At 41.0% G+C, this 21234-nt stretch overlaps 1 protein-coding gene across 3 annotated transcripts in view; it reads left to right on the top strand.

Annotated features, from left to right (window-relative positions):
• Nucleotides 1-21234, top strand: part of LOC126481092 (cyclic GMP-AMP synthase-like receptor) — an 87084-nt gene that overhangs the window by 50598 nt on the left and 15252 nt on the right. For all 3 annotated transcript variants that reach the window (XR_007587505.1, XR_007587506.1, XM_050104600.1), the window contains exons 7-8: nt 16942-17091; nt 20061-20207. Coding sequence is in view for 1 of the 3 variants with exons in the window: in XM_050104600.1 (XP_049960557.1) it covers nt 16942-17091; nt 20061-20207 (297 nt within the window). In the remaining 2 variants the exon portion in view is untranslated. The remainder of the gene's footprint in view (nt 1-16941; nt 17092-20060; nt 20208-21234) is intronic.

Genomic DNA, 21234 nt, shown 5'->3' on the forward strand with positions numbered 1-21234 from the left:
GTTGTTTTTATCCTCATATTTTATCACATTCATCAGTTTTTTCTCATATGGTCCATGTTCCACTCATCCAAAAATCAATGTAGTTTAAATTGAGGTGTGGAATAATGACTTAACTGAAGTACATTGAGATCGAGATAAAGAGCATGAAATGGTTTAGAGAGGTTTTTATTCGTTTCAAACTCTCATACACGGACTAAATTTCAGTCAAATAGAAAAGAAATATTATGGTTTCAGAATATATGGCATGATAGTGTAATATATAAGAATTACTGACTGATTTGGGTTTCAGTTAAGTCTTTGTTGCAGAGAAAGCCGCAGTTGTTGTGATGTGTAAACACACAATCATATTCTTCGACTCCAGTGATTCACTTGTAACTGAAGAATTTGATATAATGTACATTGATCAACAGGCTAACTGAATCTTCAATTCTGACAATATTATGTTGGAACTTCAGAAGAACGTCAAATTGATAGTGATAAAACCATTCACAAAATCATGTTTACAAAGATCAGAGGAGGTGGAACAATTGCATACTGCTTTTCTGTTGCACATGTAAGGAGTCCTCGGGGAAAATTCTTTTCTGAGTGTGTGTTAAACTGATCTATTGGGCAACAAGAAATAAGAGAACTGCTGAAGACCACCATAAATACCATCAGTATTCTCAATATGATATAAATTTCTACAGTTAGCTTCAGGTGTAAAGTAGTTCGGCACTTACAGGCTAAAAGTGTTTGAGTGTCACATACAATACAGGCAGTATCATAAATCTTAGGTGACAGTATACCAAACTGAATGTGCAAACATACACAGTTTAAGGTGGATTGCATGATAGCAACATATTCGCTTACCTATAAGGGGAAAATAAGAGAAGTTGTTGAGATAATAAAGCATTCCACCAACATGAACTGCAATGATGGTTACAGACTTCGTTAGTCTTTACTGTCAGTATTATGTGGAGTATGGAGAGACAGTACTTGTGACACTACTCCATCATGGGTAGTCTCAAATACTTCTGCGGAAGGCGCTCATACTGACCTGTCCTAACCACCTTTGGGCACTGCAGGAGCAGCATCACATCACAAAAATAAATCTCTGATGCACCAGTGTGGCTTAATAAAATTCTGTCTTAAATTAGAGTCAATCAAGTTATGATCTTTATTTAAGCTCCCATAAAAGAACTATAGGAGCAGGAATAAAGGCAACATATTAAAATTGTGTTGTTCCAGTAGTGTTACAATCCCAGTTGAAAGCCATTTGCAACTGTTGGGAGAATATTGATATATAGTTTTATAACACATTGCTGACTACAACGCAGATGAATTTTATGGAGATTAGTTGTTTTTATTTTTTATTCTGTTCCGTAATCGCCTCTCCACAGTTGTTGCCTATTGGTTTTGAATTGTCTTCATACTCACATGGCAGATCTTTGATTCTGATTGTTGATGGTTCCAGTGACCTCGCTGAATGATCCAGAACCCTGATTCCCCCCTTTATTATCTCTCTCAAGTTCTTGTCTTTCTTTATCATATCAAGCAGGTGATACAACTATTTCATTTTAATGTATTGGTAATAGTAATATCGTTTCTCTCATGACCAGTGGTAATTTTTTAATGAAATCTCTCTAATACACCTGGTCACCAAAATATAATTTCTTCTCTCTGTGTTGTTACAATTGTAACATGGTAAGTGGTTTGTCTTTTTTAATCGTGTTAGTTTCTTCATGTTGATAACTTTTCTTTCCTTATTACCTTTGTTTGTCACCTGTGCCTGATGCCGACTTTTTGTTCGTGCAACTCATTTTAATTCATATATTTTTTTTTGTTTTCTAGTGTTTGAGTCATATTTTGTAAAATCTGAGATAGTATTTCACTACCAAATCTTTAATTACTGGACCATTAACTGCTCGTAGAGTTAATTTGATCAATGTTGACATTGCTGTCATGTTTGATGTGTGCTTTAAGTTACTAGTGTCACACTTCTTTAAGTTGCTAGTGTCAAACTTCTTAATTTTGAAAGTTTTTAGTTATTGCTACAGCAGTTGCAAGTATGTCCTATCAAGACAATCTGTCTGCTCAGTTTTTTCCATGATTCCTCTTCTCCCTGGTCGTAAATTTTAACTCAAAAATTGTCAAGTTACCTATGTGTCTCCAGTCACTGTCGACCTTTGTGGTCCAATAATACTGTATTGTAACAGCAGTTGTTTGTAATGTGTTTTTTTATCATTCTGCTATGTTCACGTTTTATGTGCTGCAATAAATGATGATTGACATCAGTTACCGCACTTTTTTTCCGGTTTTTGTAATCCAAAAAACTGCCTGCGGCTTAGAATCGAGTGCAAAGCAAGCGGAAGTTCTGCCGCCGAATATATGTAGCGCTACACAGGCATGCTTTGTAGGCACAAAGATAAATACTGGCGCCAGAACTTATGCGTCAGTAAATAAATTTAAAAAAAAAAGGTGGAAGACGAGCTTTTTTTCTCCGCCCCGAGTTTCAACCACTGCATTCTCATACATTATCCAACGAAGTAAATATAAATTCCGCATTGTTCATCTTCAAATGTAGCAGAATTACAATGTACTACGAAAATCCGACTGGCAAGACTGTTTGGGATGTTTGTCAATATGGCCAACTCTACGTTCTGAATTTTTTCCTACCTGTGAGAAGTGATGGTTGCTATAAGAACATGATGAAAAGTGAATCACATACAGTATTGTCTTCACCATAAAAATAATACGAATATAAACATTTTGGCATGTATTTCGTGTTTGCTGCTATCTCATTTAAATCCTGTCTGCCTAATAAACTACGAAACTGGAGTGAGACAACAGCAAACGCGGAAGAATATACGTATCGTGTCATGTTTATATTCGTATTATTCTTATGCCTAGTAGTGATACAGTCAGAAATGAAGCACGGAAACTGACTAGATTTTTAAATCTAAGATGACTCTAATTTCTGTGCAGAATTTGATGTACTAAAGAAGCGGCCGCAAAGATTTTCAAACAGAGAAAAATTTTCGCCTAACTCTCGTTCAGAACATGTTCTATCATACGCAGTCTATTATTTGGTTCTTGTTGATCATTATCAAAGAAAGCAGCAATGTAAGTAACAACAAATAGCATTCTTTTGCCATTGTTTCGCTAATGAGACGATTCCTCTCTTTCTTTGTTTTTTTTTTTTTAATTGTAAGCAAGCCATGCTGCGAGCGCCGACAGGTCGTAAATACGCACTATCAGAATGCGACAAACAATGCATGACACAGTACAGTAATGCATTTTCAGCTTAGGGTGACGTAAACACCTATAACAAAGAGAACGACACTTATCAGATCAAAGCAAAATAAGCAATTGATTCAAACCAGACGAAGCACATGAAAAAGAAAGGGTACCCGTATAAATACGGACGGAGTGTCTGACGCATAGCAATGGCTACCTGGTAAAGCTTAACTGCTAAGCTTACGACTCGAACCAAACTACTGTAGGTGTATCGTCATTCATTCGACCTAAATTGTGTCTCATATTGCAATGGACCAACTGTGTTTCGATTTGGAGGTGCGGCGTAAAACTTTTCTCTCCCCTTGAATTTCGAGTCTCAAATTTCAGGTGCGGCTTAGATTCGGGAATTTTTTTTTTTTTTTCTCCTTTATTTCAAGTCTCATTTTTCAGGTGCGGCTTCGATTCGAGTGCGGCTTAGATTCGAGTAAATATGGTACACAGAACATTTAAGTATTCATTATCGTTGTATACTTTAGTAAACGAATTTGTACATGCCCACTACAGAAAAAGGTGTTCCAACTGCGTCGTATCGGAGAAGTGGAATTAGTTGTCTGTGCTGTTCCCCTTCTCATGGCAGTAAATGTGCAGTGAAGTGATTGAGGAACAGAGGGCTTCCAGTAATTGAATATTTTGAAATGCTTTAGCGGAAAAGCATTGGGAGCTGACAGGTCCTGCCTTCTGCAGTTTTAGTGCATTTGTTATAACTTGTTTACTTTATAGCAGCGTGGTCTATGGATGAGCCCATATTTCCTACCTCAAGATGTTAGATGCTATCCGCCATGAGGGCATTCGGATATCGACTGGAGCCTGTCAGACCAACCCAATTCAGAGTCTGTGTTCAGGCTAGTCAACCATCACTCTGGATTTGTGACATATCCTTTTGGCTCAACAGGTACTGAAAATCTCAGTGTCACCTCAGTCATTGGCATTAAGTGCAATGGTCCAACCCAACTTTGAATGACTATTCAGGAATTGGCCCCATGCGACAGCCATTCAGGATATGTGCAGCTGACTGTCTCAAAGATCTGGATCTATCAGACCTCCAAATACACAGCCAGGGGGTGGAGTGTGTTGCTGCCTTGGTGTCTTCAGAGGCTCAATGTGATTTGAAGCTTGGTGCAGCACAGGAAAATTTGTACTCCAGATTACGTTTTTACAACTTAGTTTTCTTCCATTTTAAGTACACACCACAGTTTTGTTGTTGTTCATACAGATGGATCCGAGCAAGAGAATGTCATTGGTTGTTCTGCTGTTTTCATGATGGGGTTTTCAAAGTGTGTCTTCCAGAACAATTTACAAATTGTGATGTGGAGTTATATGGCATTATGGAGAGGATTCACAGACATCACTGTGAAAGGTTTCTTGTCTGTTTCGACTCACTTAGTGCACTACAATCATTTCACCAAATGGATCTGGTAGACCAGTTGATTCATCTCATCTATGACTCCTTACAGTGGCTCCAACACTGTGGCAAGGAGGTGATCTTTTGCTGGGTACCAGGCCACATCTGGATATAGGGAAATGACATGGCCGATAAAGCAGCCAAGGAAGCTGTCGGGATGGTGTTGTCCATCGACGTCCCATTCTGTTGCATGCCATCGTATCATATTCTGACAGAAACATCGTGCATCAGTGGTAGACTGAATGGTTGCAGGTGACTGAAAACAAATTGTGGTCACTTAAACCGATCAGAGGCAAGGCAGACTCCATATCAGCCTCACCTCTGGAAGGAGGTTCTGCTTACCAGGCAGTGATCAGACATGGCCCTTAAACACATGGCTTCCTCCTCTGGGTTGGGTTGTTTGGGAAGGAGACCAGACAGCGAGGTCATCGGTCTCATCGGATTAGGGAAGGACTGGGAAGGAAGTCGGCCGTGCCCTTTCAAAGGAACCATCCCGGCATTTGCCTGGAGCGATTTAGGGAAATCACGGAAAACCTAAATCAGGATAGCCGGACGCGGGATTGAACCGTCGACCTCCTGAATGCGAGTCCAGTGTTTAACCACTACGCCACCTCTTTCCTCCTCTGGCAGGAGGTTTTTGGTGTGCCATTTTGTTCAGCATGTGTGGCAGTGTGTGATATTAGGGCAATCCTCAGTCTCATTGGAGATCTGCCCACCATCCTCACCAATACTGATTCCAGTGTCACAAGAGTGCTGAAATTTTGTGAACTGTCAGGCTTCATCCCTATATTGGTGGGGAAGGAGGCAGGCTTTAATACATTATCAACTGCATTGCGTGTGTGGACAACCTTCATCCCCACCCATGAGATTGATAAGCTGACTTTTCATCAGGGAGCTGATGAACATGATGTTGAGCACCTCCTCACCTCAGATAATCATCATCATCATCGAGAAAAAGTGTGTAGATTGCACATACCTTGTACAGCATGTATCATCATATAGAGTCTGGTATGTCTTTGTTTAAACTTGCAGCAGTGCTTGCTGGTACACCTGCTGTTTGACAATGTGTATTTCGGGTCTAGACCCAACTTAAATTTGCAGCCATAAAACAACAGACAGATAATCTGTGTTTTTCCAGACTACAGGGAGGAGAGGTTAAAAAGCTGAAAAGGGGCAGTTTATGGGTGTATGTTATGTCACATGTTCACACTTAAAGATCAAAATGTTGAGCATCTGGAAAAGCTTTGTCCATTCAGCCTTCCTTTTTGACATGTAAATAGCAGCTATAAAGCATGCTATTTTACTGTGTAGGCAACCTTAAGTTACTGCAATGTGGCTGGCAGCATTGCTCATATAATCTCCACATTACCCTGATGTGTTAATAACCATACAGGTCAAAACTGTGGTGTGGCACAGTCGTAAAACACTTGACTTGGAGGAAAAACAGTACAAATACAGATCAATGAAGTTAAATTTCAGGATGGTTCCATTCAAAGGGCACACCCGTTACCTTCCTCAATTAATCTATAATGACCCCATCAATAATGGATAGGGACCTGAAAATGTAGCCCCTCTCTCTCTCTCTCTCTCTCTCTCTCTCTCTCTCTCTCTCACTCTCTCACTCTCTCAAAATTTGAATCTTAATTTTTCTTTGTTTGTAAGTGTTTAGGCACATAAATTTAAAAGGTTGTCACATTTCGTCTTTGAGAAGAAAACTTTAGTGCTTTGAAATTGACTATTTGAAAAATGGTGATTAGAGAGCTTTCCGAGTAGAATATTTACGAGAAGCCTTCAACAATTCCCCCACCTCCCCCTCCTTCTGCCTAAAATGGCAATTGCTTATTTTCTTCTTTTTGTTACTTTTAAGCTCCCAACAAATGATTGTTTCTGTTGAGAAGTAGCAGCATTTTCCTATCATTGAATGGAGTGCTTCCCTAATTTAAGGTGTTTTCAATATTATTTTTCTTTTCTCACACAATTCAGTATTATAAAACTTGCAGAATATTGATTTCGATGTTCCCAACCAGGTACTTAGTGTAAAGTAGAAATGAAAGTAACTCTGTTTGCAGGAGAGGGGAAGACTTTCAGCAATTTGAAGTAGTGACAGGTTTCATTCTCCAGTCATTACGATGCAGTGTGTGGACAGTATAAAAAGGCAGTCAGCCACAATCATTAAAACAAACTAGAATTATCACTGGGAGAGCAGTGGTGTGGGGAAACAAGCTCCGCCTCCCTCTCATAGGTTAGCCAGACAGCACCCACATTTTGTTTTTCTGCAGAAGCAGAAATGACACACCACATAGGGATCACCAATCCTTGCTGGTATTCCGAGCATCTAATTAAACTCAGTGGTGAACCATGATTAGTCTCTTCATTCATTTCAAAATAAGAAAGAATACAACGGGCAATATACAGCACAAAGCATTTGGTAAAGGTTACATTGTCTTTCGACAATGTAACCTTTGTTCTAAGATGCTAGGTCGCAGAGTCCTATATTGCATTACATCTGCATTTACATGGATACTCTGCAAATCACATTTAAGTGCCTGGCAGGTTTTCTTCGAACCACTTTCACAATTCTCTATTATTCCAATCTCGTATAGCGAACTGAAAGAATGAACACCTATATCTTTCCGTACGAGCTCTGATTTCCCTTATTTTATCATGGTGATCGTTCCTCCCTATGTAGGTCGGTGTCAACAAAATATTTTTGCATTCGGAAGAGAAAGTTGGTGATTAGAATTTCGTGAGAAGATTCCGGCGCAACAAAAAACGCCTTTCTTTTAATGATGTCCATCCCATAATTCGCAATAATACAAAACTTGCTGCCTTTTTTTGAACTTTTCAATGTTACATTTTCTAAGTGTCCTGCCAATAAAATGCAGTCTTTGGTTAGCCTTCCCCACAACATGTTCTGTGTGTTCCTTCCAATTTAAGTTGTTCGTAATTGTAATACCTAGGTATTTAGTTGAATTTACGGCTTTTAGATTAGACTAATTCATTGTTAACTGAAGTTCAATGAGTTCCTTTTAGCACTCATGTGGATGACATCATACTTTCTGTTATTTAGGGTCAACTGCTAATTTTCGCACCATGCAGATATATTTTCTAAATCGTTTTGCAACTTGTTTTGATCTTCTGATGACTTTATTAGTCAGCACCATCTGCAAACAACCTAAGACAGCTGCTCAGATTGTCTCCTAAATCGTTTATTTAGATAAGGAACAGCTAAGGGCCTATAACATTACCTTGGGGAATGCCAGAAATCCCTTCTGTTTTACTCGATGACTTTCCATCAGTTACTATGAACTGTGACCTCTCTGACAGGAAATCACAAATCCAGTCACATAACTGAAACGATATTCCATAAGCATGCAATTTCAGTACGAGCTACTTGTGTGGTACCGTGTCAAAAGCCTTCCGGAAATCCAGAAATCCAGAATCTATTTGAACTCCCTTGCCAATAGCACTCAACACTTAATGTGAATAAAGAGCTAGTTGTGTTTTACAGCAACGATGTTTTGTAAACCCATGTTGGCAGTATGTCAATAGACCATTTTCTTTGAGGTAATTCCTAATGTTCGAACACAATATATGTTCAAAAATCTTGCTGCATATCGACGTTAACGATATGGGCCGGTAATTTAGTGAATTACTCCTACTACCTTTCCTGAATATTGGTGTGACCTGTGCAACTTTCCAGTCTTTGGGTACGGATCTTTTGTCAAGCGAATATGATTGTTAAGTATGGAGCTAATGCATCAGCATACTCGAAAAGGAACCTAATTGGTATGCAGTCTGGACCAGAAGACTAGCTTTTATTAAGTGATTTAAGTTGCTTCACTATTCACAGGATATTTACTTCTATGTTACTCATTTTGGCAGTTGTTCTCGATTCGAATTCTGGCATATTTATTTCATCTTCTTTTGTGAAGGCATTTTGGTAGGCTGTGTTTAGTGACTGCTTTGGCAGCACTGTCTTCAATAGTATCTCCATTGCTATTGTGCAGAGAAGACATTGATTGTTTCTTGCCGTTAACATACTTCACATAAGACCAGAATCTCTTTGGATTTTGTGCCATGTTTCGAGGCAGTTTTGTTGTGGAAACTGTTATAAGCATCTCACATTGAAGTCCGCTCTAAACTTCTAGCTTCTGTAAAAGATCGCCAATCTTGGGGATTTTACGTGTGTTTAAATTTGGCATGTTTGTTTTATTGTTTCTGCAACAGTGTTCTAACGCGTTTTGTGTACGGATGAGGATCGGCTCCGTAGTTTCTTAATTTATTTGGTATGAGTCTCTCAGTTGCTGCCGATACTATTTCTTTGAATTTGTGGGGTAACGACGTAGAACCCTAGCAGCACAAAACCATAATCAAGTCAGTCAATGCCAGTGCCATATGTGGAGTGCTAACAGCCACGGTCAGTGTTACACTGACAAAGCACCCCCCCCCCCCCCCCACCCCCACCCCCTGGGGGTCCGCAACTCTTTTGTGGATACATGCGTGGCAAGCATGGGACCCTTAGCTCATGCAGCTCTCTTTCCTTTCTGGGCTGCATGCCCTCCCTTTCCACATCCCCCCCTGTTCCTGATACTGCACACACACCCCTCCCTTCTCCCTCTCTTTGGGAGTATGTTTCATGCCTATGTCTGGAGACAGATGCTTGTGAATGAATGAAGTGATTTCTCTTCTTTTATCTCTTCAATGTAAAGTATCTATCCTTACTCTGCCCATCTCTTTCCTTGATTCTACTCTGCAGCGGTGTTTGAGAATTCTTTTGTTCTTTCCTTTTCTTTGTTTCTCTCTTTTTGTTTCTTTCCTCCCTGTGCATATCTGAAGGCCTACCCATGCGTTCCCACCACACATAGCCGATCATCGGGTGATGTGTAATTCCCCGCCACAGACAGACAAGTAGGACACGTACGTACTCCCTGGTAAAGGCCAGGCCCAGGGAGGGGTGATTACCTGAACGTGCCGATTAGTGCCCCCACCCACCCCGCCACCCTCCCCGTTCGTCCGTCCGTTCGTTTCTCGGGAGGTGTGAACAATTACCTGAGGTGGGAGTACCCCCAATAGGAAGTAGTGCACCATCAGAGACACCGGTAATCATTGGGGTACTTTTACAATGGTTTCTTCTACTTCTACACCGTCTGCCCACAAGAGAAAGCTAGATGAGTCCACGCCGCAGAAAATTCTTCCATCAGTGCCAAGGCCCCATTTGTTTCTGGGTCTGACATAGGTCAAGACCTCTCAAGAGTCAACCCTTTCATTATTCATTAAGGTGTCGACACAATTGCAGGTCCTGTAAAGTCTTCTTCCCGCGTACCAAACGGCCCCCTGTTGTTAGGAATAGACAATGCTTTCCAGACAAAACAGTTTCTTCGAACTACACTGCTACACACATTCCCTGTCCGGATGGAAGCACACCATATGTAAAACTCATCTCACTGGGTGGTTTATACAAGATCACTCAACAGGTTATCAAATGAGTACATTCAAAATTACCTGTCTGATCAGGGAGTAACAGTCTTACGAAATTTCATTATTATTATATATAAAAGTAATAAAAAGGGTTGGCAAGCAATTAGTACCAACCCACACACTCTTCTTGACGTTTGACAGAATTCAACTTCCATTGAACATTAAAACGGGATATGAGATAATTTCAGTTTGCCATTACATCCCCAACCCTAAGCATTGCTATCAGTGTCAGAGGTTCAATCATACCACCCAGTCGTGTTCCAATATGGTCATATTCATTTCCTGTGGCAGGGATTCCCATGAGGATGATTGTCCACCTCCGCCCCCTCATTGCGTCAACTGTATCGGCGATCACGTTGCTTCCTCTAGAGACTGTCCTCTTTTTAAAGATGAAGGAATTATTCAGAAAATCAAAGTGAAGGGAAAGGTGTCTACCTTCGCTGCACATAACTTATTTGCCAGTAGAAAGCCCACTGTGCTCCCAGTGTTTAAATATAGCCCTGTCTTCACCTCTCCTCCACCTACTAAGGAGGTAGCCACACAGACTTGACCTTTAATGCCATGGTCATCTGATTGGTCAGCCCAAAGATTGCCCAATCAACCTCCCCACTATCATCTGCTCACTCTAAGGCTCAACCTTCATCGCCTCCTGCTAAATCACAGGCCCCAAAATCGGACACCCGAACATCCAAAACAAGCCTACTCATGAAGATTTTTTACATACCCAGACCTCACAACCATCACCTCTGCCGTCATCTCAACATCCCGCTTCCAAGAAGGCTCATAAAAAGAAAGTTCCTCTCCTTCTCTGCCATGGTGTGTATCTTCTACAGCACCACCCAGCAGTAGCTGCCCTCGGTCACCTACCATGTCACCGAGATGCACCGCTGGTGGCCGCTCAACCAGCTGATCACTATAGGCAGTAGTTGCCCCACACAATCTATGAATCAGAATCTTCTGCCTCTGACTGAATGCCATTCCATGCCATTGGCCACTGACTCTCAGTGGTTGCTGAGTTGAGGGCAACCGTAGTGAGATTTTTCCCTTTTCGTCCACCTTATGTCAGTTATCCATTGGAATGTCCATGGAATTCGCTCCAATCAGGATGAATTGTCGATCCTCTTACGATCCTACTCCCCGGTCATCTTCTATCTTCAGGAAACAAAGCTATGTCCCCATGATCACTTTTCCCCCCTTATTTCCAATCAGTCAGATTTGATCTCTCCTCTGTTGCTGGTCTTCGGCACACGGGGGACTTTTGGTTCTTCTCCATCATACGACCCCTTATCACCCAATCCACATACACAGTCCCCTCCAAGCTGTCACTGTATTTCTTACTCTTTCTGGATTCACCTTTTCTCTTTGTACCATATATGTTCCATTGTCCCCACCAACGGCAAGAGCCGATCTCGTTAATCTCCTTTGTCAGCTCTCTAATCCCCCCCACCCAACCTATTTGCTGGTTGGTGACTTCAACACCCACTGCCCGCTTTGGGGATCTCAGTGTCCTTGTCCGAGAGGCTCGCTGTTGATAGACCTCTTCCACAAAGTGGATCTTGTGTGCCTCAACAATGGGGAACCTACATTTTTGTCTGCCTCCATGTCACCCTACTCTCATTCGACCATTTGGTTGATACTGTTTGGCTAGCTCGACACTTTCAATGGTTCGCTCTAGTGACTTGAGTGACCATTTTGCGTGTGCCCTTCAATTAAAACCACAACTCGCTCTAGTGACTTGAGTGACCATTTTGCGTGTGCCCTTCAATTACAACCACAACTGTCTTCTATGTGTCAAAGATGCTGGAAGTTTTCCCAAGCCAGTTGGACACTTTTCTCCTATGTAGCGACCTATGCCCAGCACCTTTGGCAGAACGAGGTGTGCTGTGATGCAATACGTGAGCAGAGACGTGCTCTTCGTGTTTTCTGCCATCATCCTATGTTGGCCAACTGTATCTGCTATGAGCAGTGATACATGTGATGCCGCCACATCATACACTATAGCAAGAAGGCCAGCTGGGATTTCTTTGCCAGCGTCTGTAATACTTTCACTCCCTCATCAGTTGTTAGGAGTCGAATCTTACGGATATCTGGCACATCCAGTTTTTCCCTGACCTCTGGGCTGTCGCGCAGGATACTTTAGTGGGTCCAGTCGCAATCTGTCTCATTGGGTCAACACTTTGCTGAGATTTTGAGCTCTTCTAATTACCCACCAGCCCTTCTCCTAAAGAAAAGTGTAGCGTAGGAGTGATCTCTTGCTTTTTCCTCTCAAAAGCACGAAAGATATAATGCCGTTTATTCTACGCGAGAACTCAGACATGCACTCCCCTCTTCTCACTCTTCTGCTCCTGTACCAGATGGTGTCCACATCCAAATGTTGCTGAATCTATCATACCCTAGTCTGTGCTACCTCCTTCACCTTTATAATCGACTTTGGGTCGACAGTACCTTTATCAGAAGATATGTGGGAAGCCATTGTCATTCCTGTTCCGAAACCTGGAAAGGACAAACATCTCCCCTCCAGCTATCATCCAATCTCTCTCACGAGTAGTGTTTGTAAGGTTTTGGAGGATATGGTCAATTGCCGTTTAGGGTGGTGGCTGGAGTCCCAAAACCTTTCAACTACTGCCCAATGCGGTTCCCAAAAGCATCGTTCCACAGTTGACCATCTTGTTGCTCTCTCCACTTATATCATGAACAATTTTCTCAGGGAACGCCAAACGGTAGCTATATTTTTTGATGTGGAGAAGGCATAAAGTACCTGTTTGAGGACAGGCGTCCTCTGTACACTGTTCTCTTGGAGCTTTCGAGGTCGGCTATCCCTTTTCATCTGTGAATTTATGACAGAGCGCACATTTAAGTTACTGGGAACACTATCCCATACTTCCTCCCAAGAAAACGGGGTCCCCCAGGGCTCCATGTTGAGTGTTGTACTGTTTGCCATCAATCCAATTATGGATTGTCTCCTTCCCGATGTCTCGGGCTCCCTCTTTGTCGACAATTTTGCAATTTGCTACACCTCTCAACAGAACAGCCTGCTTGAACAACGTCTTCAAGGATGTCTCAATTGCCTCCACTCGTGGAGCACAGAAACCGGTTTCCAATTTTCTCCCAGTAAGAGTGTGTGTGTAAGTTTTTGGCATCATACGGAGCTTTGTCCCTCTTCTCTACATCTAGGCCCTGTTGAACTTCTGCTCACAGACGTTGCCAAATTCTTGGGACTTTGACAGAAAACTGTCCTGTTCTTGCCATGTTTCATATTTTTTGGCTCGCTGTCTGCGATCCCTCGGCAACACCTTCTGTGTTCTGGATGGCACCCCCTGGGGAGTGGACCGAGTGGTCCTCCTCCGCCTATATCGTGCCTTAGTGCGATTGAAATTGGACTGTGGAAGCATTTACTCCTCTGCACAGCTGTATAGATTCTTACAACCACCGTGGATTACATTAGTGTTTGGAGCTATTTACACTAGCTCTGTGGAGAGCCTTTACGCTGAGACTGATGAACCTCCGCTGTCCAATAGGTGAGCTGTCCTTCTGAGTCATTACGCTAGTCATTGTCTTCCATGCCTGCTCATCTGACCTATGCCCTTTTTTTTTTTTTTTTTTTTTGAGGCCTCCTTGGATTTAGGGTATGCAGGCAGCCCTTCCTTTCTACTCCCACGAGAGTCCACTTCTGTCTTCTGCTTCATTCACTTTCCTTCCAATTTCCTAAAACTTTCTTGACAAATGGGGGTACAACGGCACCTTGGCTTTGCCCCCGGACCCTCCTTCTCCGTAACCTTTGTCAATTGTCAACTTCCCAAGGATAGTATGTCCCCTGTAGTTTATTGTCAGGCATTTGCTGCTCTAGCGCACAAATGAAGGATGCCACATTTATTTACACTGATGGCTCCAAGACCACCTTTGGTGTTGAGAGTGCCTATATTATTAACGACACTCCTATTAGATTTTGGCTTCCCAGGCAGTGTTTAGGTTTTTACTGCAGATCTTAACGCTGTTCTTCTGGCTGTTCAATACATCTTTTGCCCTCAGCAGATATAGTATATGATATGCTTGGATTCGCTCAACTCTCTTCTCAGCCTCCAAGCTCTTTATCCCGTCCATCCTCTGGTCCACCGGATTCAGGACTGCCTCCACATACTCCACTTGGGGGGCGTCTCTGTGGAATTATTCTGGATACCAGGGCATGTTGATATAAATGGAAACAAGGCAGCCGATATAGCGGCAAAGGTTGCTGTCCCTTTTCCTTGGCCCGCTGTTCGCATGGTTCCCTTCGTCGATCTACAGAGCATTTTATGTCCTTGTGTTGCTTTTTTATGAAACATACATTGGTCCGCACTCCAGAATAATACATTACGGGGAATAAAACCTCTTCCCAGTGCTTGGACCTCTTCTTCCCGGCCTCTTCATTGGAAGGAGGTAATTTTAACTCTGCGCTGGATTGGGCACTGTCTTTTTAGCCATTGACATCTTTTAAGTGGCGATCCTCCCTCGCTTTGTCCCCACTGCTCTCAATCGTGGACAGTGAGACACCTTTTACTTCAGTGCCCCTATTTTAATCTGCTACATGCCTGTTTACAGCTGTCACCTGATATATCTTCCATTTTAGCAGATGTTGCACGCTTAGCTGATAACATCGGTCAGTTGAAGCTCTTTTCGGGGAGAACAACCCCCTTTAATAGCATTTTTCTAAGATTTCCTTCCATTTTTAGTTTCCCTCCTTGAGTTTTGCTCCCATTGCTGCTGATTTAAATTCCTGTTTTTACCTTTCACTAAGCCACAGAATGGGCGCTTATGACCATAGCTGTTTTGCGCCCTAAAACCATACTCGGAGGAGGAGGAGGAGGAGGAGGAGGAGGAGGAGAAGAAGAAGAAGAAGAAGAAGAAGAAGAAGAAGAAGAAGCACCCCTCACTGCATGTCTGCTTCTGTACTGATGCTTCCACATGTCAATGACTTGGGACGTCAGGAAGCCTCTGCAGTTGGACCCTGGCCATTGGCCTCTGCTCCAGAGGTTTCCAAGCAAGACGGAAACATGGCTCTTCTGGAAACAACCCTGAGCAGCGATATTTAAAAACCCAGGTCCAGCCCTTAATCATGTGAATACTTGGGCCTACTGTGATGTTCACCTCATGCCAGTCGTTGCCATATTTATGATGCAGCTACGTTTGCCATCTCCAGGCCATGGAACAGTGACTGCCATCTGACTGCCTCGGCCCAGGCTGTCACTCATCTGCTGCCAACCCAATGGTCCTGGCCGCAGCCTTGACCGCTGCCCTTCGGCCTGCAGTTCTGTATTCAATCACGCAGGTAGTCTCGCCGTGTTCACCTGCCAGCCCTGGCTACCTCCTGACCCATTGTCACTGGTTGCCTTCTGTCTGCCTGGTGCAGATACACTGATCTATGTACATGCATAATTGTTAAGAGTTTTGGTGGCAGATTGGCTGCTACATTGTCTACAGCTCCACCCACCTTCATCAGAGAACAACTCGTACACTCTTATCCTGTGGAACAGCTCATTACAACGGTGCGTATCTTATAGGCCGTTTATTCACCCACATTTGTCGTGGTCCCAGTGCATGAAGCTCACTGATATGTTGTTGCATTTGTGCACCTTTTGTTTTTCAAACACATTTTTACAAACAATATTAGAGAAGGAAAGTTGCTACTTGCCATATAGTGGATATGCTGAGTCGTGGTAGGCACAAGAAAAAGATTCACACAATTATAGCTTTCGGCCATTAAGGCCTTGGTTAACAATACACACACGTGTGTCTGTGAATCTTTTTGTTGTGCCTATTGTGACTCAGCATGTCTGCTATAGGGTGAGTAGCAGCTTTCTATCTGTAATATTGTTACATTCCATCCTGAATTTTCCGTTGTTTGACGTTTTTACAAACCTTATCTTTCCAAATTGAGCTTCGCCAGATGACGTGCAATACCACCAGTAACTGAAAGTTGGACACCTTTTTATTTTTATATGCAGAAAATAAAGATATTTCAAACAATCTCCAGTAGAATAGTTCATCTGGGAAGAATATTCAATGAAATAGCATTTATTAAGTAATTTTACGTTTATGCATTTTGTTGCAGAATTTGCATTTATATTCACATTGTCACAAATGTGACTTTTTCAGGGCCCTGTCAATTGAACATTAAGTCCTGATTTATGTTTTCAGAATTGTGTGTTCCAGCTATGAAGTTCATTTGGACAATCTTAGCCTTATCTCTTCTGATGCACATTTTTACTAGTGCCTGATTTTTTTGTGTTGGATACTTGCCTAAATAAAATTCTGTGCAAATGTGTTTACTTGCCCTCCCCTCCTCACTGTGCTGTCTAGGAAAGGGTGAAGAGAGTAAGTGAAACATTGCCCCTGCTGCTCAATATGTTTACGACAAGTTAAAAATCCACTGACTTGAGTTATACCAAATGATTTAGTCTTTGTAAAGGTATAAAATAGATAGTAATATGGAATATTAAGATTAACTGCTACTCACCACAGCCATCGAATGATGTCCTTCATCAGATAAAGAAAAAGGCATGTCTGCACTTGTCCTCTATCGTGCGCGCGCGTGCCCCCCTCCTCCTCTCCACCCACCCACACACAAATTTTTTGATTGTTTGATTGCTATAATAGATAGTTTACATTTGAATCTTCTGATCTGTAATGTTATTGCCCTTTTCTCTGTAATTGTAACATCTATTTATTTTTAAAATACAATTTTGTTACCTGCAGAAACATGATACAATAGGAACAATATATCTGTAAAATTATTTTGATTTCAGGTTAAGGTGAAAAAAAGTGGACCTGCTCTTACCCTGAACATTGTTTTACTTGATGGCTTCAGAATGGATGTTGATCTTGTTCCAGTGATAGAACTTAGGTGCTGTGAACATCTACCTTCTCATTTTAAGTTACAGCAATACAGTGATAGGGTAAGACAATTTTTCAGTCATACATCTGTTGAGTAAATGTGTAAATTTTTGTTCAGAGTTGAATACACGTAGAGCAAACATTATTAGATGACCTTTGAATAGCAAAATCGTGAGTTTTTTTCTGCTTATTATCTTATTCTATGATACCTAATAAAAGTTAAATTGTACCCTTGTTCAGGTGAGATGTGGAATTGTAGGTACTCCAATTAATGGCTGGGTAAGTCAGTTTAAAGATTGTAGAAAAGGAAGGGCAACACCACCGCCAGTTGGATTATGCCTAATAAAACAAGTAAAGCATTGTTTTTTGTTTATTTATTTAATTCAGTCTTTTGATTGAGGATAGTTTTACTTTTTTCAACAATTGTTATGAAACTTATCTATGTTATGTACATCTGCAATTAACAAATTTTAAAATGTTAATTGCTATGTGAACGATTAATTTGTCAGTAATACAAGAATGCACTACATAAGCGACCTATGCATAACATGCTGATATTTTCATTTTGTAGTTGAAAAGAAAAAGGAAACAATGAAATTGCATATTACAGAGCGTAAAACGGTTTGTAATTGGTTTTAAAATAATCTGTCCTGCTGCTGATCCACATTCACAGTAAATGATTTTTGCTATAGAAATGCGACAGTGAGTGTTAATGATTGAGACTCTGATGAAAATTATGGAAATCTTTGGCCCTATTTATATGATCTTCAAATTGGGAGAGTACGGGAAGAAACTGGAAAATTAACTGCCAATAGCAACATTGGTGCTATGTGTAGAGACAAAAGGCTAACGCTTCATCCTTTACTGTAAAGTTTTACACAATTCCCAATGTATGAATAGGCTTTAAATCACTGCATTATTTCCATCAGACTATGTTTTATGCAATGAATTTTATGAGCAGATAGTTTGCATCATGATTCAGTTTGTAAACACCCTGTACTTCTTTTGTCAATGTTTGTGATTTAGTAGTTCTTTGAAAAGAAAAGAAAAATATGAAACAATGTATCTGTAATATAACAACTTGCAACTCAGTGACAGAGGTCACACTACAGAGCCAATGATCCAGGGTTCAATCCTCTGTCAGTTCTAGAATATTTATTACTTATAGTTATTTCATCAACCATGCTTTCTAGTAAACTCAGGCTTTTTCATTAATTAATCTTCTTATATGTGGATGAGGCAAGAACATTTCCAGACTTGGAAAGAACAAATGCAGTGATCCTCCTTATCAAGGACATCTGTGCTCTAATAGTTCTTGTACTTTCACCATAAATAGCTGTACATGGTATGCTTATGGCTGAATAAAGGAATTTGGAAAGCTTCTGAATCTCTTCTGGTGAGGGTTGAGGAGATATTAGTCCACTCTTAATCATTTAACTTCTCTTGGAAGTGTGTGGAGTAGGCCCCTTTCCACAGACAATAACATAAATATCTTTATTAAATATTTAAGAAATTTCTTTCAGTCTTGAGACACACGTAAAAGTAAAAGTGATGATACTATCCTAACTTTCAGTAGTATTAGTTTTTCCTTGTAGTCGATAGAGGAATGTGAGTGGTTTCTTCCAGTTTTAGCCAATTTCTTGTTCCTAATACAATGCAGACACTGTTGTCTTTAATAAGCGATACTATTTCGGGGACTTTTATCATAGGTGCTCGTACAGTTTACTGATAAATATTTTTTCTTTCTGATCGACAAGGGTGAAAATTCTTACTGTTAAGACAGTTTAAGCACTGTGCTTTCAGCCAAAGCCCACTTCAGGAAAAAAATACTCATGCATTCACACAAGCAGGCGCCCTCACGCACACACGACCACTTTCTCTGGCCAGAATGCTTCTGTTATGTTGAACGTTGAACAAAAGCAGTAGTCTGAAAGGGGGGGGGGCACAGATGGGGAGGCACGGTAGGCTATGGGTGGAGGGAAAGAAGAGCACTGTTTGGCAGAGCAAGCAGGTACTAGAAGACGGCAGGACAAGACTACGAGGCCCAGCATCAGGTTTGGAGGGGGGTGGGGGTGGAAAAGGAGAGGAGCAGAGAGGAGAAAAGACTGGTGGATGGACTGGCAGAGAGTTGTGCACAATGAGGTCGAGGGGACATGGCAGAGGGGGCAGAAACTATTGGGTGGTGGGTGTGGGGCCAGTAGCTGAGGCTGGAATAATTTCTGGAGTGGAGAATTTGTAATGAGGCTAACTCCCATCTGCACAACTCAGAAAGGCTGTTGGTGGAAGGGAGGATCCAGATGGCCTGGGTTGCGAAGCAGCAATTAAAATCTAGCATTTATGTTCAGTTGCATTTTGTGCCATAGGGTGCTCCACTTTGCTCTTGGCCATAGTTCCGCTGTGCCATTTGTCCTTGTGGACAGCTGGTTTGTAGTCATACCAATATAAAAAGCTGTGCTGTTACTGCAGCAGAGTTGGTATGTGACATGGTTGCCTTCACAGGTGGCCTGATGTCCGATCCCATGTATATGACTGAGAACAAACTCCAATTTCAGGTGATGAAATAGCCCATAATTGTGTCTTAACCATTTGGGCTGTAACAAGTGTATTTTATCACTTTCTTTCCCAACTTGTATAACTCCTATAATTCCTCTTTCGTCTTGATACACATGGTTGCATCCGAAAGTACTCATAGGATCCAACTTTTCTCTCTCTCATGCATTTCATGGGAGCTCAATCCATGGGTTTAATTTGTCAGTAGCTTTGAGTTATATTGTTCTGCATTTCCCCAAAAATAGGATTACTGCACTGTGTTTCTTGATACACAAAAATCTGAGAATACATATTGAGACGGTAATTAAAACTAGACATGTATTCAAATGAAAAATTAAATAAAATTTTCACATATAAAATGACAACCTATCTTTGCAAGACCTTACCAGCGCCTTAGACTTAAAAATGTGTGTCATATATTGTGAACGTTTTTCATTGCATTGTGTGCTGGTAACTTAAAAGTGTCTTGGTTATTCCACAGCATAACACATTTTTTATAGTACCAAAGCCCAACAAGCGACTTCCAAAAGCTGACGATTGTTGGAGGTTGGCATTTCATGAACAAGAAAGGGCTGTGCTAGCCACATATGGAGCTGGGATGATGAAACCAGTTTGCCGTCTTCTGAAGGTGGTAACAGAATTAAATTTATTTTTAACATTTTCTCTAAGAATTCTTTCCTATTTTTATGTATATTTTTACATTATTTATTTATTTCAAATCGTACTTTAATGTCATATCCTTGTAAGGTGTGATCCAGTGTCGGATGTGTATAAAAGCATCTGATTACCATTTTTACGAGCTTTGATGTTTACCCCTTGAAGGTGAATGCTTAATTACTCCCAAATTAATTCACATTCGCAGTTCATGATAACCTCTCTACATGTTGTCGAGATCGCGGCTATGTGAAAATGTAGGCTAATTGTTATTAATGCTTTTAAAAGCTGTAAACTGGGTCTAACAATGACTAGAGCACAATGTAATTTTAAATTGAATAGCTACCAGAGGATGAGCCTGTTGATTTGAAACCATTAATTTGCTCCTAATAACTAACATTAACAATGACTGGTAGCTGTGTTACTTTATTGTAAAACTTAAACTGTGTCTTGCTGTTTTGTAAGAAGCAAAGTTGCATGTTGTTATTGGACTTCACATGTAAATAAAGTATTAGTATTAACCCATTTGTGCTGCACACTTTGTATCTGAACTGTTAAGTGTAGGAACTTAATTATGATGTTGTGTTTTAGATAACACCCTTCATCAGCATTGATAAATGAAATTCATACTTCCAGGAAAAAAAGAATACCATAGGTGTTTTAGAGGACAAAATTTATAGTGTCAGTTCATTTCATATTTGGATCTTAAGGAAAAATCACTTGAGAAAATTGCAAATTACACAGGACAGAAATGGCTGGACTGTACTTGCTTTCAGGAGGCAAAATTCTGAGCATTGCCAAAAGTCACTTACTAAAGTAAAGAAAAGTAACCTAGATTTTACAATTATTAATACCTTCTTTACGTTCATCGCCAATCCTGCAGAAAAACTGGCAAAATCATCTTCACTTCAAATTTGCATTTTGCTGTGAAAATGATATTGTAACACATTCCAGATGTAAACACAGTAGAGGTGTTTCAGTTGATATGTTGGATTGACAGC

This window comes from Schistocerca serialis, chromosome 5 (assembly GCF_023864345.2).
Source record: "Schistocerca serialis cubense isolate TAMUIC-IGC-003099 chromosome 5, iqSchSeri2.2, whole genome shotgun sequence".
Lineage (NCBI taxonomy): Eukaryota > Metazoa > Arthropoda > Insecta > Orthoptera > Acrididae > Schistocerca > Schistocerca serialis.